General features: G+C 44.5%; 1 protein-coding gene across 1 annotated transcript in view; it reads left to right on the forward strand.

Annotated features, from left to right (window-relative positions):
* atm (ATM serine/threonine kinase) overlaps nt 1-27,130 on the forward strand; it is a 138,004-nt gene that overhangs the window by 20,233 nt on the left and 90,641 nt on the right. The window contains exons 6-22 of the mRNA XM_061925914.1: nt 1,923-2,088; nt 3,858-4,096; nt 4,183-4,352; nt 4,440-4,609; nt 7,529-7,900; nt 7,998-8,189; nt 8,257-8,358; nt 13,295-13,526; nt 13,602-13,733; nt 16,790-16,915; nt 16,985-17,074; nt 21,062-21,230; nt 24,309-24,502; nt 24,564-24,643; nt 24,717-24,872; nt 25,224-25,299; nt 25,373-25,503. Coding sequence (XP_061781898.1) covers nt 1,923-2,088; nt 3,858-4,096; nt 4,183-4,352; nt 4,440-4,609; nt 7,529-7,900; nt 7,998-8,189; nt 8,257-8,358; nt 13,295-13,526; nt 13,602-13,733; nt 16,790-16,915; nt 16,985-17,074; nt 21,062-21,230; nt 24,309-24,502; nt 24,564-24,643; nt 24,717-24,872; nt 25,224-25,299; nt 25,373-25,503 — 2,797 coding nt within the window. The remainder of the gene's footprint in view (nt 1-1,922; nt 2,089-3,857; nt 4,097-4,182; nt 4,353-4,439; nt 4,610-7,528; nt 7,901-7,997; nt 8,190-8,256; nt 8,359-13,294; nt 13,527-13,601; nt 13,734-16,789; nt 16,916-16,984; nt 17,075-21,061; nt 21,231-24,308; nt 24,503-24,563; nt 24,644-24,716; nt 24,873-25,223; nt 25,300-25,372; nt 25,504-27,130) is intronic.

Below are 27,130 nucleotides of genomic sequence, written 5' to 3' on the forward strand. Positions count from 1 at the left end.
GACCCAACCTCCAGGCTGATGATTTTAGCCTGTCCTGAACAATTTGGAGGTAATCCTCCTTTTTCATTGTCCCATTTAAAGCAGCAGTTCCATTGGCAGCAAAACAGGCCCAGAGCATAATACTACCACCACCATGCTTGACGGTACGAATGGTGTTCCTGGGATTAAAGGCCTCACCTTTTCTCCTCCAAACATATTGCTGGGTATTGTGGCCAAACAGTTCCATTTTTGTTTCATCTGACCACAGAACTTTCCTCCAGAAGGTCTTATCTTTGTCCATGTGATGTCAGATGAAACAAGTTTATCTGAAAATAAATAATAAATAAATTCATAAAAGAAGCAAACTTCATGAATGTTTTTTGTGACCAACAAGTATGTTCTCCAATCACTCTATCACCAAAAAATAAGAGTTGTAGAATTGATTGGAAACTCAAGACAGCCCTGACATGATATTCTTTAGGGGACGGCGTGGCCAAGTTGGGAGGGTGGCCATGCCAGCAATCTGAGGGTTACTGGTTCAATCCCCACCTTCTACCATCCTAGTCACGTCCGTTGTGTCCTTGAGCAAGACACTTCACCCTTGCTCCTGATGGGCCTGGTTAGCGCCGTGTGAATGGGTGAATGTAGAAATAGTGTCAAAGCGCTTTGAGTTCCTTAAAAAGGTAGAAAAGCGCTATACAAATACAACCCATTTACCATTTACAAGTGTATGTAAACTTTTGACCACGACTATATACAGTGGGGCAAAAAAGTATTTAGTCAGCCACCGAATGTGCAAGTTCTCCCACTTAAAATGATGACAGAGGTCTGTAATTTTCATCATAGGTACACTTCAACTGTGAGAGACAGAATGTGAAAAAAAAAATCCAGGAATTCACATTGTAGGAATTTTAAAGAATTTATTTGTAAATTATGGTGGAAAATAAGTATTTGGTCACTTCAAACAAGGAAGATCTCTGGCTCTCACAGACCTGTAACTTCTTCTTTAAGAAGCTCTTCTGTCCTCCACTCGTTACGTGTATTAATGGCACCTGTTTGAACTGGTTATCTGTATAAAAGACACCCGTCCACAGCCTCAAACAGTCAGACTCCAAACTCCACTATGGCCAAGACCAAAGAGCTGTCGAAGGACACCAGGAAAAGAATTGTAGACCTGCACCAGACTGTGAAGAGTGAATCTACAATAGGCAAGCAGCTTGGTGTGAAAAAATCAGGCCGACTGATCCGTGTTAAGGAAAGAATGAACAGGGCCATGTATCGTGAGATTTTGAGCCAAAACCTCCTTCCATCAGTGAGAGCTTTGAAGATGAAACGTGGCTTGGTCTTCCAGCATGACAATGATCCCAAACACACCGCCCGGGCAACGAAGGAGTGGCTCCGTAAGAAGCATTTGAAAGTCCTGGAGTGGCCTAGCCAGTCTCCAGACCTCAACCCCATAGAAAATCTGTGGAGGGAGTTGAAAGTCCGTGTTGCTCGGCGACAGCCCCAAAACATCACTGCTCTCGAGAAGATCTGCATGGAGGAATGGGCCAAAATACCAGCTACTGTGTGTGCAAACCTGGTAAAGACCTATAGTAATCGTTTGACCTCTGTTATTGCCAACAAAGGTTATATTACAAAGTATTGAGTTGAATTTTTGTTATTGATGAAATACTTATTTTCCACCATAATTTACAAATAAATTCTTTAAAAATCCTACAATATGAATTCCTGGATTTTTTTTTCACATTCTGTCTCTCACAGTTGAAGTGTACCTAAGATGAAAATTACAGACCTCTGTCATCATTTTAAGTGGGAGAACTTGCACAATTGGTGGCTGACTAAATACTTTTTTGCCCCACTGTATAACTCTTGAGTTAAAACCACTAAAGAGATGAATATTGGTACTGAGCATTGCAACCCTTTATTTATGTCTTTTGCAGGTCTTTTGGACGTGTACTGTGGCTTGTTCCACTCCTCTTCCAAACCCATTAACCGGGTTCTGGTGAGCCGGGTGATCCACACAGTGGTGCGGGGTTGTTGTGTACAGACTGACGGATTCACCAGCACCTTGTTCAGCTTCTTCTCCAAGGCATTGCTCAATTCCAGGTAAAGGACTTCAATATCTTTGTTGCACGGATCACAATTCCTCAAATCAGTCTATTTTATTGAGATAGTGCCAAATCATGACAGAGGTTTACGCATGGAGCGGGTCGAGAACCATGTTTCTCTGACATTAAATAAGCCCTATGGAGGTTAATTTGTGTCTTTACCGTGAAGCTTTTTTTTTGGCACCAGTTCAGAACAGTACCAGTGATTCCCACCCAGTTTTCTAAGCTCTGTAACAAGATAATATGGTCAAGTGCTCGGGTGCCGCTCAAGGACTGACACTTTGCCCGCATCGTATTTGGTCAATACACACATACACATTTTCTGTACTGGGATTTTTTGAATAAGAAAATGTGCCTTGACTCAAAAAAGGTTGAAAAACACACTTCTCTAATCTGTTCCAAAGTAGATCTACAGGCCGACGTTTACCTGTCGTCAGTGACATCTAGATCTGATGTTTACCTGCCGTCAGTGACACCTAGATCTGATATTCACCTGTTGTCAGTGACAACTAGATCTGATATTCGCCTGTCGTCAGTGACAACTAGATCGGATGTTTACCTCTCACCAGTGACACCTAGATCTGATATTCACCCGTTGTCAGTGACAACTAGATCTGATGTTCACCTGTTTTCAGTGACACCTAGATCTGATGATTACCTGTTGTCAGTGACACCTAGATCTGATGTTCACCTGCCGTCAGTTACACCTAGATCTGATGTTCACCTGCCGTCAGTGACACCTAGATCTGATGTTCACCCGCCGTCAATGACACCTAGATCTGATGTTTACCTGTCGTCAGTGACACCTAGATCTGATGTTCACCTGCCGTCAGTGACACCTAGATCTGATGTTTACCTGTCGTCAGTGACATCTAGATCTGACGTTTACCTGTCGTCAGTGACATCTAGATCTGACGTTCACCTGTCGTCAGTGACAACTAGATCGGATGTTTACCTGCCGTCAGTGACACCTAGATCTGATGTTCACCTGTTGTCAGTGACAACTAGATCTGATGTTCACCTGCCGTCAGTGACATCTAGATCTGACGTTCACCTGTCGTCAGTGACAACTAGATCGGATGTTTACCTGCCGTCAGTGACACCTAGATCTGATGTTCACCTGTTGTCAGTGACAACTAGATCGGATGTTTACCTGCCGTCAGTGACACCTAGAGCTGACGTTCACCTGTCGTCAGTGACATCTAGATCTGACGTTCACCTGTCGTCAGTGACACCTAGATCTGACGTTCACCTGCCGTCAGTGACACCTAGATCTGATATTCACCTGTCGTCAGTGACACCTAGATCTGATGTTTACCTGTCGTCAGTGACACCTAGATCTGACGTTCACCTGCCGTCAGTGACACCTAGATCTGATATTCACCTGTCGTCAGTGACAACTAGATCGGATGTTTACCTGCCGTCAGTGACACCTAGATCTAACTGTCATCTGCATCGTTGTTCTCGGACACAAGTTCAACAATAGGGGTCCTAGAATATGCCCCTGTGGAACCCCACAGGTCATAGCCACTTGGTCAGAGACAGTTACCAATTCCAACAAATAATGTTCTGTGCTCAAGATAGGACTTGGACCAGTTCAGAACAGTACCAGTGATTCCCACCCAGTGTTCTTAGCTCTGTAACAAGACTATATGGTCAAGTGTGTCAAAGGCAGTTCTCAGGTGCAGCACAACAAGGACTAAGACTTTGCGCGCGTCCGTGTTTCCATGGTCTGTAAATGTTTCTTATTCCTTCAATCATCATCAGGCAGGAGAAACACTTGCCGGTCTTAGAGCACCTCGTCTCAGCACTCAACACCTTCTTGAGAGCCGTGGCAAAGAACTGTCGGACCAGGGTGTGTCGCCTGGGGGAGGAACTTCTGCCTTCAATCCTGCATGTGTGGACCGACATGAGACCCAGTACTGCTCTGAAAGAGGAGATTGTCCAATTCTTCACCCTGCAGATTGGCATCCACCATCCCGAAGGAGCTAAGACCCAGGAAACAGGTCCTTAGATGACAGGCGTTTTGGCAGTTTGCCGTAGTACAGGTGTGTAAATATTGTAATATGAGTGAACAATCGTCTTTTTGCAGGCGCTCATGCTGAGGACTGGAGCAGGTGGCGGAGTTTGTTGCACTGCCTTCATGAGGAATTAGTTGGAGAAATCAGTCAGATTGGCAGTCGAGGGAAGTACGTCACTGGTACCAGACACATTGGAGTCAAAGAAAATATCATCAAGCTCACAGCGGATATTTGTCACCAGGTAACAAGATCATGTCAACTGATGAAAGCAAACGAAAGTTGGCGTTATAGTTTACAAGTTTCAACAATTATTTCTTCTTATCACCAGCTTTTCAGTATGGACCGAGACCTTCAGATCGCAGAGGCCTCCCCCAGGTCTTCCCAGACAGTTAGTTCCATCTGTGGAACACCGAGCAAGCGACGACGGATTGAACTCAGCTGGGACGTCCTCTTCGGCCACCTGCAGCATCAGCGTAGCGACTTTGATATCATACCATGGTATGGACCAAGTACAGCGCCTGGTTTACGGTATAAAGAGGAAATGTTTTGGAATGTCCACGGAAAGCTAAGGTCTATTAGGTATTTTATTTTATTTGAGATCCCAAATAACACCAGTTTACAGAGGAGACATTTTTACGCTGCTACAGAAAGAAAGCAAGAGAGAGAGACAAAGACAATTTAAAGAACTTCAATTGCTTTGAGGAATGAGAGAGGAGCGGTTGGGCGAAGTGTGCCGTCCTTGAAGGGGAAGGAAGAACGAGCAAAACATATTTTCTCTAATTGTTATATTAGCAAAACCAGAAGTGTTTAGATGAAAAATGCAGACAAGCGGTAGAAAATGGATGGATGGATGATTAGCAGCAAAGTAGACAGCCGTCAACGTTGTGACGAGCGAACGCAGGCGACAACAAGTAAGCAAGCTAAACGGTTAGCGAACTAACGAGCTTGTTTCAGTGCTCCAAAATAAATAGAAGAAAAAAGTTAAGACCATGGTTGAGAGCACCGAAACAAGCTCGCTAGTTAGTTAGCCATCTAGCTAGCTTACTTGCTGTCTCCAAGCCACAACGTTAACAGCTGTCCACGTTGCTGCTCATCATTGGATAATTACAATCCGAACACTGTTAGTTCCGAACCAGTTGTAGTTCTAGAGTATTTAATATTAGCCAGCGAGAAGGGATGTTTTTGACGTGACGTATTTTAAACTTCTATTTCTGGGGCTGAGGTTGCTGAGGTAGTTAAAAAGCTCCTCGGTGGCAAGGCCCCGGGGGTGGATGAGATCCGCCCGGAGTTCCTTAGGGCTCTGGATGCTGTGGGGCTGTCTTGGTTGACAAGACTCTGCAGCATCGCGTGGACATCGGGGGCGGTACCTCTGGATTGGCAGACCGGGGTGGTGGTTCCTCTCTTTAAGAAGGGGAACCGGAGGGTGTGTTCTAACTATCGTGGGATCACACTCCTCAGCCTTCCCGGTAAGGTCTATTCAGGTGTACTGGAGAGGAGGCTACGCCGGATAGTCCAACCTCGGATTCAGGAGGAACAGTGTGGTTTTCGTCCTGGTCGTGGAACTGTGGACCAGCTCTATACTCTCGGCAGGGTCCTTGAGGGTGCATGGGAGTTTGCCCAACCAGTCTACATGTGCTTTGTGGACTTGGAGAAGGCATTCGACCGTGTCCCTCGGGAAGTCCTGTGGGGAGTGCTCAGAGAGTATGGGGTATTGGACTGTCTGATTTTGGCGGTCCGCTCCCTGTATGATCAGTGTCAGAGCTTGGTCCGCATTGCCGGCAGTAAGTCGGACACGTTTCCAGTGAGGGTTGGACTTCGCCAAGGCTGCCCTTTGTCACCCATTCTGTTCATAACTTTTATGGACAGAATTTCTAGGCGCAGTCAAGGCGCTGAGGGGATCCGGTTTGGTGGCTGCAGGATTAGGTCTCTGCTTTTTGCAGATGATGTGGTCCTGATGGCTTCATCTGGCCAGGATCTTCAGCTCTCGCTGGATCGGTTCGCAGCCGAGTGTGAAGCGACTGGGATGAGAATCAGCACCTCCAAGTCCGAGTCCATGGTTCTCGCCCGGAAAAGGGTGGAGTGCCATCTCCGGGTTGGGGAGGAGACCCTGCCCCAAGTGGAGGAGTTCAAGTATCTCGGAGTCTTGTTCACGAGTGAGGAAAGAGTGGATCGTGAGATCGACAGGCGGATCGGTGCGGCATCTTCAGTAATGCAAATGCTGTATCGATCCGTTGTGGTGAAGAAGGAGCTGAGCCGGAAGGCAAAGCTCTCAATTTACCGGTCGATCTACGTTCCCATCCTCACCTATGGTCATGAGCTTTGGGTTATGACCGAAAGGACAAGATCACGGGTACAAGCGGCCCAAATGAGTTTCCTCCGCCGGGTGGCGGGTCTCTCCCTTAGAGATAGGGTGAGAAGCTCTGTCATCCGCGGGGAGCTCAAAGTAAAGCCGCTGCTCCTCCACATCGAGAGGAGCCAGATGAGGTGGTTCGGGCTTCTGGTCAGGATGCCACCCGATTGCCTCCCTCGGGAGGTGTTTAGAGCACGTACGACCGGTAGGAGGCCACGGGGAAGACCCAGGACACGTTGGGAAGACTATGTCTCCCGGCTGGCCTGGGAACGCCTCGGGATCCCCCGGGAAGAGCTGGACGAAGTGGCTGGGGAGAGGGAAGTCTGGGCTTCCCTGCTTAGGCTGCTGCCCCCGTGACCCGACCTCGGATAAGCGGAAGAAGATGGATGGATGGATATTTTAAACAGAGGTCAGGACACCCGAGGGGGCGTGACTCAAGGATAGAGTTACCAAATGAGAAATGTTTCTGAGTTCTTTGCATGCATGTTATATAATTTCACATTGCATGTTCAATGATAGCAATGTTAATAAATGATTTACCAATGAAACAATGGTACGTTACATTTGACAAGTGTCAAAAAGACAGCCAAAAGAAGTTGGTAGATGAGAATAAGTCTAAAGGTAAAATATAGTGCTGGAAATGTAGTCTATATTTTCTAACTTTTCTTTCGGGGTTTGCGTGGCAGCACTTTGTGCTGATTAAAAATGTTTGTTTTGTTTTTTCTCTCTCAAATTTCCTCTTTTTTTTTGCTCAAAAGGTGCCTGAACATGGAAAGGGGGAAGTAAACAACATAAACAAAAGAAACCCATTTGAAGAGTAGCCTTTGACCTAAAGACAAATACAATATAAATGGGTGATTTTCCAAAAACTCAACAGTCTTTGTCTAAATGGAAGGTGTGGGGGTTAGGGACATCTCCAGCGTACTCCAAGAATGCATAAGGGCCATAAAAGTGTCTTACCTTTGACAAAACCCAGGCACAGGCAGTTAGGAGAACAAACACTTAGACTAAAATTGTGGTTTAGACAAGCGATTACTAAAATGTTCATTTCTACTTTTACTGGTCAGGCTGCAGATCACGGCAACGCTCGTCTCCACGTACCCCTCAGTGGTGCCCAGCCGGGAGACGGTGCCCCTGCTGTCGGTGTTGTACCAGCTTCTAGCGGAGCAGCGCAGAGGAGAAAGGGGACCGTATGTGCTGCGCTGTTTACGAGAGGTGGCCCGATGTCAGGCCCGTTCGCAAGAAAAGCTCCGAATCCACAAGTCAGAACTGGACCGACTCTGGAGTCGGGTGTGGCCTTTGGCACTGCGGGGGGTCAGCTCGCCACAGTTGGAGGTGCTCAGTCTGGACCTGCTGGTCTGCATTGTCAAAGGCGGACTGGTCAATGTAGACCGAGAGTTCTGGAAGCTCTTCTCCGGAGCAGTATGTAAACCATCCCAGTGAGTCTCCGGTCTTTGTCCCGCTATATAACACGATAACATCTGCTCAGGGTCACCAGGGACGATTCTTGACCGACCCTGCGTGTTTTTTGTCTAGGAGCGCTGTGATTTGTCTGGCCCAGGCCCTGCTGAAATGTCCGGTCCCCAAGAGTGCAAGTTGGGACCATCTGAGCGTCCCCGAGGGATCGAGCTCACCGAACCTGAAGGAAACTCTCATTGGCTGGTTGCTGATGACGGATCAGAGCGACGAGGTGGAGGATTGCTCCAGGCCTCATCCTATCATCTGCAGGTGGCTTGAGTTTTCTCTTCACGCTCGTGTTTCTGTATGTTTATTCATTGATTATCTTCTCCTGCAGTGACTTTCCTCATAACATGATTGCAAACATCCTGCTCTCCTTGACTTTGAAAGACACCCGGGCTGGACTCAACTTTCTTCTGGGTTCTGAGGATGTCGAGAGGTGAGGTGACATATGACAAGCAGTGTTTCACATACTTTATTTATTTGTGGCTAGGGAAGAGGGATACAGCTGAGAACTCTATCCCGATACAAGTGTTTTGTATCGGTTGATATCGATAACTATTTTTTATTTTTATGGCCTGTGGGAAATAAGAAGCAAGAGAAATACATTTTATTTCAAATGTGTTCTGTTTCCTGCTAGGAAATAATGGTTGTGTAACATTAATTTACCCTGTTATTCTTATTCAACTATGGAAAATGATTTTTTTTTTGCAGTAATCATTTAAATATTATTAATATATCGGTCGATATCAATAAAATGTGGATCGGTGGAGAGAATACTTCGAAGACCTCCTCAATCCCACCAACACGTCTTCCTATGAGGAAGCAGTGCCTGTGGAATCTGTGGTGGGCTCTTCTATTTCTGGGGCTGAGGTTGCTGAGGTAGTTAAAAAGCTCCTCGGTGGCAAGGCCCTGGGGGTGGATGAGATCCGCCCGGAGTTCCTTAAGGCTCTGGATGCTGTGGGGCTGTCTTGGTTGACAAGACTCTGCAGCATCGCGTGGACATTGGGGGCGGTACCTCTGGATTGGCAGACCGGGGTGGTGGTTCCTCTCTTTAAGAAGGGGAACCAGAGGGTGTGTTCTAACTATCGTGGGATCACACTCCTCAGCCTTCCCGGTAAGGTCTATTCAGGTGTACTGGAGAGGAGGCTACGCCGGATAGTCCAACCTCGGATTCAGGAGGAACAGTGTGGTTTTGGTCCTGGTCGTGGAACTGTGGACCAGCTCTATACTCTCGGCAGGGTCCTTGAGGGTGCATGTTTGCCCAACCAGTCTACATGTGCTTTGTGGACTTGGAGAAGGCATTGGACCGTGTCCCTCGGGAAGTCCTGTGGGGAGTGCTCAGAGAGTATGGGGTATCGGACTGTCTGATTTTGGCGGTCCGCTCCCTGTATGATCAGTGTCAGAGCTTGGTCCGCATTGCCGGCAGTAAGTCGGACACGTTTCCAGTGAGGGTTGGACTCCGCCAAGGCTGCCCTTTGTCACCCATTCTGTTCTGAACTTTTATGGACAGAATTTCTAGGCGCAGTCAAGGCGTTGAGGGGATCCGGTTTGGTGGCTGCAGGATTAGGTCTCTGCTTTTTGCAGATGATGTGGTCCTGATGGCTTCATCTGGCCAGGATCTTCAGCTCTCGCTGGATCGGTTCGCAGCCGAGTGTGAAGCGACTGGAATGAGAATCAGCACCTCCAAGTCCGAGTCCATGGTTCTCGCCCGGAAAAGGGTGGAGTGCCATCTCCGGGTTGGGGAGGAGATTTTGCCCCAAGTGGAGGAGTTCAAGTACCTCGGAGTCTTGTTCACGAGTGAGGGAAGAGTGGATCGTGAGATCGACAGGCGGATCGGTGTGGCATCTTCAGTAATGCGGATGCTGTATCGATCCGTTGTGGTGAAGAAGGAGCTGAGCCGGAAGGCAAAGCTCTCGATTTAGCGGTCGATCTACGTTCCCATCCTCACCTATGGTCATGAGCTTTGGGTTATGACCGAAAGGACAATATCACGGGTACAAGCGGCCCAAATGAGTTTCCTCCGCCGGGTGGCGGGGCTCTCCCTTAGAGATAGGGTGAGAAGCTCTGTCATCCGCGGGGAGCTCAAAGTAAAGCCGCTGTTCCTCCACATCGAGAGGAGCCAGATGAGGTGGTTCGGGCATCTGGTCAGGATGCCACCCGATCGCCTCCCTCGGGAGGTGTTTAGGGCACGTCCGACCGGTAGGAGGCCACGGGGAAGACCCAGGACACGTTGGGAAGACTATGTCTCCCGGCTGGCCTGGGAACGCCTCTGGATCCCCCGGGAGGAGCTGGACGAAGTGGCTGGGGAGAGGGAAGTCTGGGCTTCCCTGCTTAGGCTGCTGCCCCCGCGACCCGACCTTTGATAAGCGGAAGAAGATGGATGGATGGATGGATATCAATAATTATTTACATGTTTTATGACCTATGGAAACTAAGGAGCAGGAGAAAATAATATATTTTATTAGAAATGTAACTTCCTGTGATTATAATCCCTCAGCTATCAAGACAGAAATGAAATGTCAACACAAGCATGGAAAACACTCAATGTCAACAAAATAGTAAAATCACATTGAACACTTAACAATAAACTCTTAAAATGAAGGAATATGTATGAAATGCTTCATAAAGTGTAAGAAAATAGTGCAAAATGTATAAACATCGAGGAACCTGAGAACTATTTTCTGCATGTTTAGTGCCAGGAAATAACGGCTGTGTAACATTAATTCGTCCTGTTATTCTTATTTAACTATGGAAAGGAATTTTTGTTTTGCAGTAATTGTTTAAATATTATTAATATATCGGTCGATATCAATAATTATTGACTTGTTTTATCACATTTGGAAAATAAGGAGCAGGAGAAATATATTTTAACTTCCTGTGATTATAATCCCTCAGCTATTAAGGCAGAAAGGAAATGTCAACACAAGCATGGAAAACACTCAAACAATGTCAACAAAATAGTAAAATCACATTGAACATTTAACAATAAGCTGTTAAAATGAAGGAATATGTAAGAAAAGTTTCATAAAGTGTAAGAAAATAGTGTGAAAATGTAAACATAGAGAAACCTGAGAATAAATATTTTGTGCAAGTTTAGTGGCAGGAAGTTACAGCTGTGCTCTAAAGGGTGAGCTAAGGTGGTGTGGTGTTAGCGCTCTTGTCTTGCTTCATTTACAGCCCACATGGGTCTGACTACGGTCCCTTTGGAAACATCCCAAAAACATTTCCTCTTTTATCCACAATTTCTTCATTTTGACTTTCTCTTCTCGCTCCATGCAAAGAATCAAGCAAACTTGATAGTTGATACTGTCACCTGATTGGCTGTTAGCGTGTCACATGATCACTTCCTGCTTTGCTGGGTTACCAGAGAGCGAGTGTCTTTGTTCATGCAACCAACCTTCTAACATTTTATGGAACACATTTTTTTATTGATGTCTATTACGTGTCTATGGCGATAAATATTGATATCGTTTTATCGCCCAGCCCTGCTTGTGGCAGACGTGCCATGAATAAATTGCCAGTGGCTCATAAACACATTATAATGGGACTGTCTTTGAATCGTTACATCTCCGTACAGTGTTTCCCACAGGACAGGCATCTATTTGTGGTTGGGGGGTGGGGGGTGGTGGCGGTGGCAGCAGCGCCGATGACCAAGAAGAACGCGGAGTTGGAATATAATTACATTTTATGTACATATTTATATACAGATTTGAACAATTAGTGATTCACTGAAATATATTTATTAATTGTGGTTCTTACAAAAAATATATCTTATAAAATATAAAAGCTAAATGTCTCTTAAAGCTCTGCCCCTTTAATTAGTGAATACTAAATAATTTAACTTTAGTCTACTACTACAACCATATTATTTACCAGCAACATGAAGTGAAACAGAGGCAGAGGTGTCCTGCCCCAGTCAGTCAACCTCCTCCTCCTCCTCCTGCTGCTGCTGAACAGGTCGCACCTGTGGTCCGGACTGTAGGCCTACCTCCTCTCCAAGTTGAGCCCTTTTCGGCCGTTGAAAATATTTTTCTATACTCATCTGTGTGAAGGAGTGAACATCCAACATTAGAATTGATTACTAACGAGCAGAAGCGCTCTATGTACAGCCCTTTGAGACACTTGTGATTTAGGGCTATATAAATAAACATTGATTGATTGATTGATGTACAGTGCCGTCTAACCTTAAGCGGCAGCAGCTCAACACATGCAGGGTTCAACGTTAAGGTTTTTTTCTACTTGCCTGACTTCTCAAATCTACTTGCCCCAATATTTTTTACTTGTCCTGCCTAGGTTTTTTTCTGGCTGTGTAGTGCTCATGGCTTATATCTTACTAAAATTCTTCCCGTTGACTAGTTACAACACTACACAGTATTTATTATTATTATTTATAATTACATTTAAATGGCATTGCATACATGTCAAATTAAATGCTATTTCACATTATTTGACCAGTAGCAGTTACACTCATCTGAACAGGTCAGCCACCTGTTTAAAGCCCGATCACAGTTGAAATCTTGAAATGAAGGGCCTTTAATGGCCAAAACATTAACCTGGACAACATTTTAACAGCTGGTTGGCTCAGATTTTATTCTTTTCATTGCATTCACATGCTGCAGTGGACAGTGGACAATTTAGCTTCAGTCCATATGTGTTTATTGACAACATGGTTATAACCTGGACACGTTAGCTCGTCGGTGAAACGCTCGGTGAAATCGCGGATTAACGTTAAATATATGACGAGCCGCGAGCGATGCAGCTATAACCTATCTACCTATAACACCTGTAAAAATGAAGCAATGCTACCACGCTAGCAAGCGTTAGCTAGCCGGCTATGAGCCACCAAGCTGCTAACTATCGCCAAAAGGCACCATTTAAGTTTTTTTCCCCATGGCATCCCGGATCAAGGCTTTCAGCAGCTTTTGGACGTTTGAGGTAGAAACGTAGGAAGCGCCATCATTATGAAAAGTAGCCGGCGAGTATTTTGATCCCATCCGTCCTTCTTCTTCTTCTTCTTCTTCTTCCTCTTCCTCATCCTCCTCTTCCCCACCAGGTGAATTAGGTGCTATTGGCGGAGTTACAATGCATAGTAGGCTACCGTCACCTACTGCACCGTAGGTGTAACTACAAGCAACATTCACAGACAGTCCCATTGCTTTTATGAGCGGTCGAGCGAGTCAAAAGCCGAAAAATCCATTTGTGGCGGACGTAATTCTTTCGTGGCGGCCCGCCACAAATAAATGAATGTGTGGGAAACACTGCCGTACACACGAACCTGGTCTGACTTATGCAAATTAGACAACCCACAATTAGATTTCAGTCCTGACATGGTTGGATATTCAGATTCTGCTTTTAATTCCACTTCTTTTAAGTGCCATTTTCCAAGAATGGCCATCAGCCAATGCCAAAGACGACCTGGAGGAGACAGAACGCTTGTACCTGCAGTTCACTTTTAACACACAGTCACAAGTGGGCGGAGCTTACACTATTTTGAAGAGGACGTCCGCAGAAGGACACTTCACCGCCATCTCCTCCCTCTGGAAGAAGTTGGAGCAGTCGCTTCTCTTAGTGATTGACAACACGCTCAACTGCTACGTTCCTGATGTGAGTCGAAGAGCAACCGCTACGTCTGTTTGTGCGGACATCACAGGGCGATTTACTCCGATTGTCCTCCCACAGAACCCGTCCACACCCCCAGAGTGTCTGGTGCGCTGTGCCGGTCTGCTGACTGGGGTTCTAGCATGTTCCGTGGCATCAGGCTGTATGACTGAGGAGGAGGCTGCACGATCACAGCTCTTTACTAAAGCAAAGGTGAGCGTTCAAAACACATATTTTACCAGTACCAAAATGTATTTCAATACTTTTCAAAATAAAGGGTCCACAAAGAAATTCAGTATTGGCTTTATTTTAAGAGAACAAGTTTTGATACATGAAACATGTTTATAATTGCAATCAAAGAAGAATGTCATGAAATTAAGGCTGCAGCTAACGATTATTTTTCTATCGATTAATCTATAGATTATTTTTTTTCGATTAATCGGTTAATCTATAGATTATTTTTTCGATTAATCTATAGATTATTTTTCCTTTTACCGATTATTTTTTTTATTTAAAATGAAGATGAAAAAATAAATGTAGGCCAGTTTTTTCAAAAGGCATGGCTTTTATTTACAAAAAAAAAAGTATGGCCACTCAGTCAACATTGACAACAACATGACAAAATATTCTGTAACAATGTAAACATTTAAAACTTTTAACATTTAACACAATTAAAAGTAGCTTATTTGCTTTTTAATGTGCAAATATAAAAGTAAACATCCAGTGCAAATCTTAATATTCTGCAATAGTATAAGCATTTCTAAAGTAAAAGTATTGCTTATTTTGCTTTAAAATGTGCAAAAATAAAGATAAACATCCAATACAAAAAAAGTGCAAAACGAATATTCTGTAACAGTGTAAACATTTCAACAAAAGTAAAAGTATTGCTTATTTTGCTTAATAACACAACAATGATAGTATGATTAAAGTGAAAGTTAATTGTTGGTTTGTACATAGTATATGTAACTGTTAATGTTGTAAAAGGTATTTGCACAACTAATTAACGTTAGCGTCTTTGTAAACACTGAACAGGCGAAACAGTGTTTTAGTTTATGAATTTACAACGCAGATACAAATGACACATTCATGTTTTTGTGTAATGATGACAACGTATACTCACGCGGATGATTGACTAGTTGATGGTGATGGCAAGAACGCTGTCGGGTGTTTTCTTTTCAAATGTTCCTTCATAGCCGTTGTGCTGCTATGATAGGCCATTTCCGCTCGACACAGTGTGCATACAACAACTGTCAAGTGTTTTGCTTTTTTCGCTGTGCTTATCCCACACTTGAAGGGATGTACCAATGCTGAATGTGGCTTCTGGATTTCACTCAAAAGACCAGACCGTAGTTACTTTTTCCTTTTATTTTCCTTTAGTTTGCAACAGTTTTTCCAACGAAGAAGCAGCTTCTTTTTTCTTCTTTAGTCTTTTTAGCAGTCTTTAGCAGTGTTAGTAGACTTTAGTTTCTTTAGCTGTCATTAGCTGTCTTTAAGCCTTTAGGAGCCTTTAGTAGCCTTTAGCTTCTTTAGTAGGTGAAAAACCTTTAAGGACAAACCACCACAAGATTAACATGCTGTAAAAAATCAATCAATTATCAATCCCATAATTTACAATTATTAATTAGGCTATCAAACTCTTAACCATTAAACAAGTGCAAGAAAATGGACACATCTTTTCCCTTTAAGTTAAAACAGATTTTAAATAAATTGTCTCAACATAAATGCACCAAGATACATATAAAATACATTTAAACCCAGAAACACAATAGATAAATGCAACAGAAAACCCAATATGCAAATACATAAATACCTAACCAATTAACCACCTATTTAGATACATATTTAAAATCCATATTCAATATAAATATATTATTAATTTAGCAGTGAAACACTCAATCTTAAACGCTGTCTACTGGTAGAAAAATGCCCCTTTTTCTATGCCCTCACCAGCAGCCAATGATCCAACACAGTTAAATCCAACACTTTAAGTTGAGCGACTTCACCCTCCTGATGAAGCAAACTGCTCCAACATTTATCAAACTAAGCAAAGAATATCAACACTAAACAACAGTTACATAACACACTGTGTGTATTTAGCCTCCAGACTAAGCACGCTACATGCCGACACCAGCAGATGACATGGCACCCCAAACCATCACTGATGGTGGAAACTTTACACTAGACTTCAGGCAACGTGGATCCTGTGCCTCTCCTGTCTTCCTCCAGACTCTGGGACCTCGATTTCCAAAGGAAATGCAAAATTTGCATGGTTGGGTGATGGTTTGGGGTGCCATGTCATCTGCTGGTGTCGGTCCACTCTGTTTCCTGAGATCCAGGGTCAACGCAGCCGTCTACCAGCAAGTTTTAGAGCACTTCATGCTTCCTGCTGCTGACCTGCTCTATGGAGATGGAGATTTCAAGTTCCAACAGGACTTGGCGCCTGCACACAGCGCAAAATCTACCCGTGCCTGGTTTACGGACCATGGTATTTCTGTTCTAAATTGGCCCGCCAACTCCCCTGACCTTAGCCCCATAGAAAATCTGTGGGGTATTGTGAAAAGGAAGATGCAGAATGCCAGACCCAAAAACGCAGAAGAGTTGAAGGCCACTATCAGAGCAACCTGGGCTCTCATAACACCTGAGCAGTGCCAGAAACTCATCGACTCCATGCCACGCCGCATTAACGCAGTAATTGAGGCAAAAGGAGCTCCAACCAAGTATTGAGTATTGTACATGCTCATATTTTTCATTTTCATACTTTTCAGTTGGCCAACATTTCTAAAAATCCCTTTTTTGTATTAGCCTTAAGTAATATTCTAATTTTGTGACACACGGAATTTTGGATTTTCATTTGTTGCCACTTCAAATCATCAAAATTAAATGAAATAAACATTTGAATGCATCAGTCTGTGTGCAATGAATAAATATAATGTACAAGTTACACCTTTTGAATGCAATTACTGAAATAAATCAAGTTTTTCAAAATATTCTAATTTACTGGCTTTTACCTGTATTACCAGCAATGCCACCACGGCGCGCCATCGTGTCCATTAAAAATTTTAAAAAAAATAAATAAATATATGGGTATTTTTCAAAGTCAGTATAGTCCATCCATTTTCTACCGCTTGTCCCTCTCGGGGTCACGGGGGTGCTGGAGTACCTTTTTTAATGAATTAGTACTACTAGCGGTATACCGTACAACGCCACATTACAGCCATTACTTTTCCCTTCATCCCATTTGTTCTGCGCCTTTATTTATGACATTTAAGACGCTGGCCCAGGAGTTGAGTGGATTTGTTTCGAGCGTGAAAGTGAAGATGAGTGAAGAATCCACAATGACCACGCTGAGGTCCATCATGCGGCTGTGCACCCTGTCCACCTCAAGACCAAAGCAGGTGTATATTTCTTTCTAATGTCTTATTATTTCTTTGGCTTGTGGACATGAAGTGTTTTCTTCTCACCAGGACAAGGTTTGCACCGTCTCCTCTCGTCTGTTCCTAATGACGCTACCGGCCAGTCTTGTCAGCGAACTGGCCGAGATCTACAAACTTTTGGTAATGTTTTATTCTATATTACAAGCACAATCATATATGCAGGTATACAGGGTATTACAGTTAGGGATGCATGATATATTTTTTTTTATAAACCAATAGAGATAACTTCCTGCTTCTCAAGACTGATAACCAATAATGTATTTATGTTATTATGAACGATAGTTTGTGCACACCTATGTTTGTTGCTGTCTTTTTTAGCAGCAGGCGTCTTCTTAGGCTTTCTAAACACTTTGGTAGCGATGTTGCCGTAGCAGATAGAATGTCTTCCTCTGAAACAGTGAACAATTCCCACCCGATCAACTATGAGATGAGGGGCAGTTTATGACAGGAGAAAAGGAGCGCTTGATTTGCTCACCCAAACCCACCTGTAGCACAGTATGAGTACTCTCGCCTTTTATGGAAGTGTTTTTTATTTTATTGTATCGGCACTAGAGATGCGCGGATAGGCAATTATTTCATCCGCAACCGCATCACAAAAGTCAACCATCCGCCATCCACCCGATCTAACATTTAATCAGAACTGCACTCGCCCGCTCCCGCCCGCACCCGCCCGTTGTTATATATCTAATATAGACGATGCAAGGCATTAGTGAGGTTATAAAGCTTTTGCCTGTTAAAGAAAGGAGACACCAGTGCGCAATCATCTGGGAGCCGCGCTGAGCGCACCTCCAAGCGCGTGGAGGTGCGATGTCCCTCGCACCCGCGGCGGCTCCACCCGGGCTCGCGCCCGAGGCTTCAGCGCGCACCGCGGCGGCCATCCTACTCGTCGCGGCCTAGCCCTCGCGGCTCTCGCTGCCAGCGACGGCCGGGTATGGGCCCGACGCTCCAGCGCCATCCATTTTCAGGGCTAGTTGATTCGGCAGGTGGGTTGTTACACACTCCTTAGCGGGTTCCGACTTCCATGGCCACCATCCTGCTGTCTATATCAACCAACACCTTTTCTGGGGTCTGATGAGCGTCGGCATCGGGCGCCTTAACCCGGCGTTCGGTTCATCCCGCAGCGCCAGTTCTGCTTACTAAAAGTGGCCCACTCGGCTCACCAGGGTGAGCCCCACCCCTTTTGTGAGCGCACTGCGCGCGGAGTGATCCCTGTTACGTGCCACCGGCAACGGGGGTGGCGGGCAGGTAAGCTGCGCGGGCGGAGCGCGCGGAGTGACCCCTGTTACGAGCCCCCGGCCACGGGGGTGGCGGGCAGGTAAGCTGCTTACCTGCTGCGCGTGACGCCGGCCGTGGCGAAGGCGGACGAGGCGGGGTGTCGGTGCGGTGATGACCCTGGACGTGCGTCGGGCCCTTCTCGCGGATCACCTCAGCTACGGCTCCCGGTGGGGCCCTCTCGGGGGAAGGGGCCTCGGTCCCGGACCCCGGCGAGGCGTCCCTTCTCCGCTCCGTAAAAGTGTCCATCTCTTTTCTTTTTCTTCTTCTGTTGTGGCATATGCTGCAGGTGCCTGCTCGTTTTTCGTATGTGTGTAACAACATTTAACTATGTATATATATTTCCCAATTGGTTTAACTGCCACCCGCCTGAATCAATTTTAAAATCTAATTTTTTTTTATTTCAACCGCCCGACCCGACCCGCGGATAAATTTTTTTAAAATTTTATTTCAACCGCCCGATCCGCGGATAATCCGCGGACTCCGTGGTTGTGTCCGCAAACCGCGCATCTCTAATCGGCACTCAACCTTAAAGGTGTGTTGGAGTGTGAACCAGAGTTCCCTCCCTTCTCCATCCTTCACACACCTTCCCATACAAATTCTATTCTTTGTCTTTTGTAGAAACCTCACTCATTTTTTTTGATGCCGCTTTGAGAGTCACTTTCTTCTGTCCATGTTTTTTTTTAACTTCCTGTCTTCATTTTCTCCAATGAATGATTGCATGCTCTACTGACTCTACTTCACTGCAGGTGTCACATAATCCTGTTGGGTGTTTGTTTACAAGGTGCAATGGTTTATTAGATTAGATTAGATGGATTAGTGTCCTAATCTAATGCGTGATATGATTCCTTCTTCTTTTGTGCTCCCCCTTACAGTTCTTCCCGCTCCTACTGTGTTCTCTATTGCATATAAGTGTCTTCCTGTTGTACTCATGTCCCAATGTACAAACCCTGTTTCCATATGAATTGGGAAATTGTGTTAGATGTAAATATAAACGGAATACAATGATTTGCAAATCATTTTCAACCCATATTCAGTTGAATATGCTACAAAGACAACATATTTGATGTTCAAACTGATAAACATTTTTTTTTTTTTTGCAAATAATCATTAACTTTAGAATTTGATGCCAGCAACACGTGACAAAGAAGTTGGGAAAGGTGGCAATAAATACTGATAAAGTTGAGGAATGCTCATCAAACACTTATTTGGAACATCCCACAGGTGTGCAGGCTAATTGGGAACAGGTGGGTGCCATGATTGGGTATAAAAGTAGATTCCATGAAATGCTCAGTCATTCACAAACAAGGATGGGGCGAGGGTCACCACTTTGTCAACAAATGCGTGAGCAAATTGTTGAACAGTTTAAGAAAAACCTTTCTCAACCAGCTATTGCAAGGAATTTAGGGATTTCACCATCTACGGTACGTAATATCATCAAAGGGTTCAGAGAATCTGGAGAAATCACTGCACGTAAGCAGCTAAGCCCGTGACCTTCGATCCCTCAGACTGTACTGCATCAACAAGCGACATCAGTGTGTAAAGGATATCACCACATGGGCTCAGGAACACTTCAGAAACCCACTTTCAGTAACTACAGTTGGTCGCTACATCTGTAAGTGCAAGTTAAAACTCCTATGCAAGGCGAAAACCGTTTATCAACAACACCCAGAAACGCTGTTGGCTTCGCTGGGCCTGAGCTCATCTAAGATGGACTGATACAAAGTGGAAAAGTGTTCTGTGGTCTGACGAGTCCACATTTCAAATTTGTTTTTGGAAACTGTGGACGTCGTGTCCTCCGGACCAAAGAGGAAAAGAACCATCCGGATTGTTCTAGGCGCAAAGTGTAAAAGGCAGCATGTGTGATGGTATGGGGGTGTATTAGTGCCCAAGACATGGGTAACTTACACATCTGGATGGGAAAGAATTCCACCTGAGAAGCTTCAAAAATGTGTCTCCTCAGTTCCCAAACCTTTACTGAGTGTTGTTAAAAGGAAATGCCATGTAACACAGTGGTGAACATGCCCTTTCCCAACTACTTTGGCACGTGTTGCAGCCATGAAATTCTAAGTTAATTATTATTTGCAAAAAAAAAATAAAGTTTATGAGTTTGAACATCAAATATGTTGTCTTTGTAGCATATTCAACTGAATATGGGTTGAAAAGGATTTGCAAATCATTGTATTCCGTTTATATTTACATCTAACACACATTCCCAACTCATATGGAAACGGGGTTTGTACTTGCCACCTTTTCAAAAGTTTTCCTTTTAATAAATGATTTTTCTTTGGTCTTACTGAGCTGCTCTAGCGTTAGTGTCTGCTTTGCCAGCTGATCTGCCAATCAATTGTCCTTTATTCCCATAGGAACCATGCGCTGGTATTTACCTTCTCAACCCTGAACACTATTTTGTATATGTCATTAACTATATCTCAAATTTTGAACAGAGATTAAAGCTGACCTTGAGTCAGAGCAGACCACCACCTTTTTTAGCGGTGACTCTTCTCCCCGCTGTAGTGCTGCTGTGATTGCCAATAGCTCGACTGTAAACACTGCCAAATGGTTTGTTGTTATTTCTGTAACTGCTATCCAGAGCATACCTGTACTTCCTCTGATTGGATGTTTCGATCCATTGGTGTAAACAAACTGTATTTTGTCTCCAACCATCACTTCCACACAGCCCTTGGTTTTTGACTTTCTCTTTTGAATGTTACCGGATTTCACAATTCCTAATACAGGCCCGATAATTCTCTAGCCAGGTTTACTCGTTCACCCTGATTACAGTGTGTAGAAATGAGATTAGATCACATGTTGAAAGTGTCCTTGTTTCTTCAGCTAGGCAATGCTACTCGCAAAGTGTCTGTTGTGGATGAGGAAGAATCCACCGACGACGACTGGGAAATGAGCAGAACGCAGCATGGCGATGACATCCCTCTGTTTGAAGAGGATGAGGAGTCCCACCTGGGGACCCAGAGACCCAACAATGAAGCCTCGTGTGCACCAGGTGAGATGGAGCACACTTTGGCACATTTAGTAGCAAGTATCAAATGTGTCAACAGTCTGATGAAAGAACTCTGTGAATGTTCTGAGCTCCTGTTTGAATGGCATATTGAGCAAAATGCCTGGAGGAGGTGGGACATAACTGAAGTCTTTGTGGCTGTAGCTGCACTTCATGTCAGAGTTCTTCTCTACTGGTTCCATTCAGATTATCACGTGACACGAACAATCAATGGTGGGCTGTGGCCCCTGGACCCTGGCTACTAGGTTTTTCTGATTTCAAAAGTTGGCAGGTATGTGTTAGCCAGGAAAGAGAAGCATGCATTTGGTTCACATTGGTTCTTAGTGAACAACCCAGAACCAGCCTTGCTGCCCTATTCTGGACAATCTGGAGCTTACTGATCTCACCACTTGCAGCAGACGCCCAGACTGTAGAACAATAGTCCACATGACACAAGACTAAACTCTTAACAATCTGACAAAGAAGAGGTGGATCAACAAAAGCAGCACATTTTCTGGAAACACCAACAGCCCTTCCCATCTTTGTAACTATATCACTGATATGATTTGACCAGGATAGAGTGCAGTCCAGCATCACTCCAAGGAGCTTGTCACTTCTGACCTGTTGAACTGTTGAAATAACTAGCCTCAGATCCAACTTTGGGTCACAAGATAACCCTTGCCTAGTCCCCAATACAATACTTTTTTGTTTTTGAGATGTTAAGGACAAGTCTGTTACATACTGTCCAGTCATGCACAGCTTTTAGTTCCTCACTCAATACTACATTAAGTACACTGCATGATATAACGTTGCATCATCAGCATAAAGAAGCAATTTGGCATGCCCGGTAGCCCAAGGTAAATCATTGGTGAATATAGAAAAAAGTAAAGGTCCCAGGCAACGTCCCTGTGGAACGCCACAATCTAAACTAAGCAGAGGGCAGGGAGTGCGACCGCCTTTCAATCAATCAATCAATCAATGTTTATTTATATAGCCCTAAATCACAAGTGTCTCAAAGGGCTGCACAAGCCACAACGACATCCTCGGTACAAAGCCCACATAAGGGCAAGGAAAAACTCACCCCAGTGGGACGTCGATGTGAATGACTATGAGAAACCTTGGAGAGGACCGCATATGTGGGTAACCCCCCCCCTCTAGGGGAGACCGAAAGCAATGGGTGTCGAGTAGGTCTGACATAATATTGTGAGAGTCCAGTCCATAGTGGATCCAACATAATAGTACGAGTCCAGTCCATAGTGGGGCCAGCAGGACACCATCCCGAGCGGAGACGGGTCAGCAGTGCAGAGATGTTCCCAACCAATATACAGGCGAGCGGTCCACCCCGGGTCCCGACCCCGGACAGCCAGCACCCCATCCATGGCCACCGGATCTGTGTGTCTTCCCCTCCACAAGGGATAGGGGGGAGCAGAGGAGAAAAGAAAAGAAACGGCAGATCAACTGGTCTAAAAAAAGGGGGGCTATTCAAAGGCTAGAGTATACAAATGAGTTTTGAGATGGGACTTAAATGCTTCTACTGAGGTAGCATCTCTAATTGTTACCGGGAGGGCATTCCATAGTACTGGAGCCCCAATAGAAAACGCTCTATAGCCCACAGACTTTTTTTGGGCTCTGGGAATCACTAATAAGCCGGAGTTCTTTGAACGCAGATTTCTTGCCGGGACATATGGTACAATGCAATCGACAAGATAGGACGGAGCTAGACCGTGTAGTATTTTATACGTAAGTAGTAAAACCTTAAAGTCACATCTTAAGTGCACAGGAAGCCAGTGCAGGTGAGCCAGTATAGGCGTAATATGATCAAACTTTCTTGTTCTTGTCAAAAGTCTAGCAGCCGCATTTTGTACCAACTGTAATCTTTTAATGCTAGACATAGGGAGACCCGAAAATAATACGTTACAGTAGTCGAGACGAGACGTAACGAACGCATGAATAATGATCTCAGCGTCGCTAGTGGATAAAATAGAACGAATTTTAGCGATATTACGGAGATGAAAGAAGGCCGTTTTAGTAACACTCTTAATGTGTGACTCAAAGGAGAGAGTTGGGTGGAAGATAATACCCAGATTCTTTACTGATTCGCCTTGTGTAATTGTTTGGTTGTCAAATGTTAAGGTGGTATTATTAAATAAATGTCGGTGTTTAGCAGGACCGATAATCAGCATTTCAGTTTTCTTGGCGTTGAGTTGCAAGAAGTTAGCGGACATCCATTGTTTAATTTCATTAAGACACGCCTCCAGCTGACTACAATCCGGCGTGTTGGTCAGCTTTAGGGGCATGTAGAGTTGGCTGTCATCAGCATAACAATGAAAGCTAACACCGTATTTGCGTATGATGTGGCCTAGCGGCAGCATGTAAATACTAAAGAGTGCAGGGCCAAGAACCGAACCCTGAGGAACTCCGCACGTTACCTTAACATAGTCCGAGGTCACATTATTATGGGAGACGCATTGCATCCTGTCAGTAAGATAAGAGTTAAACCACGACAAAGCTAAGTCTGACATACCAATACGTGTTTTGATACGCTCTAATAAAATGTTATGATCGACGGTATGGAAAGCAGCGCTAAGATCAAGAAGCAGCAACATAGATGACGCATCAGAATCCATCGTTAGCAGTAGATCATTAGTCATTTTTGCGAGGGCTGTCTCCGTAGAGTGATTTGCCCTGAAACCGGATTGAAAAGGTTCACAGAGATTGTTAGACACTAAGTGTTCATTTAGCTGCTGTGCGACAATTTTTTCGAGGATTTTGGAAATAAAGGGAAGGTGGGACACCGGTCGGTAGTTTACCATGAGGTCAGGATCGAGGTTAGGTCTTTTGAGCAGAGGATGAATAACCGCTTTCTTGAATGCTAGGGGAACAGTGCCAGAGGAAAGTGATAAGTTTATAATATTTAGCACTGATGGATACAAAAAGCTCCTTGATAAGTTTCCCAGGAAGTGGGTCAAGTAAACATGTTGTTTGTTTTATCCCACTTACACGTCTAGAGCCAAGAGAGAAAGTTAATGAGTGAACTAATCCTTATTTCATACCAACATGCAAACCCGAGCTGTCTTTCTGAAGGTGCAAAGAGCCTCTTAGCTGACCAACATTTGGCCCAACAAGATCTTGCTCTCCTGGGAATCCTGGAGTTTCTGTGCGAGTGCGGCTCCATGCAGCCCGTCGGCGGCCAACTCTTCAAACCCCAGGAGGTCCGCCGCAGGATCCTGCTGCTGGTGGAGCAGATCGACCCCGGCAAGGCCTTACATCTAAACATGGTGGGTAGCATCAGCTGGAGGTCATCCTGACACGCTTCTGACCAAAAGGTTCTCCTTTCAGTACCTCGTTGTGTTGGAGAGGCTTCCTGCTGACGACTGCCTCACCCCGGAGGAGTTTGACGCTCTGCTGCGTCCTCTGGCGTAGGAAACTCTTCTTCCCAGCATCAACAGGAAGTGTCCTTGATGTCACCTAAACGCTGTGGTGTCTTCACAGGGACCTGTGCTCTCTGTATCGCCAGGACCAGGAGGTCTGTGTTTCTCTGCTTCTGGCTTTGCTGCCCTCCATCAGAAGCCTGGGCAGAACTCATCATGTGCAAGTGGAGATGAAACATGTGCAAGGCTCCCTTCTCCAAGTGCTGGCAGGGTTCTGGTCTGTAGCCTTTATTACTACATTCACTGCAGAAAGGACATAACGTTGTTTGGTAGCAGGCCGTCATTGGACACTAATAGTGCTAATCAGACATATTTGGTCACTGCATGACTGCAAGCTAATCGATGCTAACATGCTATTTAGGCTAGCTATATGTACATATTGCATCATAGTGCCTCATTTGTAGCTATATTTGAGGTCATTTTGTTGTTGTTGTATTTTTGGTCCAATATGGCTCTTTCAACATTTTGGGTTGCCGACCCCTGGTATAGGGTCCATACCGGTATCAGAAGTGAAAAGGTTGTATCGGACCCTTGTCGTGTCTGACTTGTGTTTATTCTTGTGTTGTAGTTATCTGAGCCAAACGGGGAAGTGCACCTCAGCCGCGCGCGCCGCTTTAGCGCGATGTCTGGTGGAGTTGTTGGAGGCAAGTCAGGCTCTCAGAAGAGAAGGTGGCCAAGGTTCCTCAGCGTGTTGAAGATGTTCCCTGCTCCCTCCAGGCGGACCCATGGTGCAGGTGGGCCATCCTGAGCATCAAAGAGGAGGAGCACCCCGTCTCCCTTCTGCTCCCGTCTCTTCTGGCGGACGCCCACCATCAAGTCCGCATGCTGGTGGCCATGTCGCTGGAGAGGTAGGTTCATGCTGTGGCCGTGACACCGGAGAGGTAGGTTCATGCTGTGGCCATGTCACTGGAGAGGGACAGTTGTGGTCAAAAGTGTACATACTAGAGATGCGCGGTTTGCGGACACAACCGCGGAGTGCGCGGATTATCCGCGGATCGGGCGGTTGATATAAAAAAAAATTAGATTTTAAATAGATTCAGGCGGGTGGCAGTTAAACCAATTCGGAAATATATATACATTAGAGATGCGCGGATAGGCAATTATTTCATCCGCAACCGCATCAGAAAGTCGTCAACCATCCGCCATCCACCCGATGTAACATTTGATAAGACCTGCACCCACCCGCCATCCGCCCGCACCCGCCCGTTGTTATATATCTAATATAGACGATGCAAGGCATTAGTGAGGCATACCTGCCAACTACTCCGGTTTTCCCGTAATTCGTACGGTTTTCATCAACCTATTCCGGGTTACGGTTGCAGTGATAAAAAATACGGTTTTTCATTAATTTAAAAAAAAAAAGGGTGAAAACTACGCGAATTGCACCTTGTGCAGACAAGATTTTTCAATCGGACACGGAGGAATTAGCGATGTAAAAGACCACGTTGGGACAAAAAAACACAAGTCTAATGCCGTTGCTAGCGATACAAGTGGAAAACTTTCAACGTTTTTTGTCGCCCAAACAGATTCTTTGGATGTGATAAATGCCGAAGTTTTATTTACGGAGGCAATAATTGAGCATGGACTTCCAATCGCACTGGCTGATCACATGGGACAGTTAAATGTTTGTAATGCAACCTTTAAAAATCATTACGCGGTGATCGCGGTCCCAAAAATAAACTTTTCTTGCATGATAATGTCCAGAAAAACTCGCTTTATATTACTATAGAGTCCTTTTAACGAATGAGTTTGATGGTTTATCACAAACCTTAAATGAAAGAAGTCCTTTGTTCTCCTGCACCATGCATGCGCTTTGGCCTTGCTTCGTGTTTGGTGCGCAATCCTGTCGGCTGTATTTCACAGCACGTCTTTGACAACTTGAAGTGGCATACAACATTTAAAACAAGTCCAAGTTGAAGAAATCTTGTTAAATGTTGACAGCATAACTACCAAAATACAGAAGTATGTCCTTAATATTTTTGCAGTGCTATTTCTGTTGAAAAGTTAAAATGATTACATTAGAGATGTGATGTGCCACTTTTCAAGTGTCTGATGGCTTCAATTAATCTTCATTAATTTTTCATATTTTGAATTCTTTTGAAAGGCTTACAAAAAAACTACATTTGAATTGTAATTCCATGCTATTGACAGGACTATTAATTTTAATGAAGTTAGCTTACCATGTTTACAGTATGATAATTGTGATAGAAATGTGAATTTTAGGCACAGAATATTTTTTACAATTGAACAAGGCAGTAGATTATACAAGCTTGGACAGAAAGTTAATAATGACACCAATTTTTTTTTTAATGGAATTGTTTAGTACTGTTTTACCATTTGTTTACTGTAAAAAGTGTTTACCGGGTATACTGTTTATACTTTCAATTACCGTAACAAATTGAAGTCTTGTGAAAGGTTGACAGGATAACTGGCATTAACTGTCAAAATAATTTCAAACTATTGAAGTTAGCTTAC

Source organism: Nerophis lumbriciformis, linkage group LG30, assembly GCF_033978685.3.
Source record: "Nerophis lumbriciformis linkage group LG30, RoL_Nlum_v2.1, whole genome shotgun sequence".
NCBI classification, from domain to species: domain Eukaryota; kingdom Metazoa; phylum Chordata; class Actinopteri; order Syngnathiformes; family Syngnathidae; genus Nerophis; species Nerophis lumbriciformis.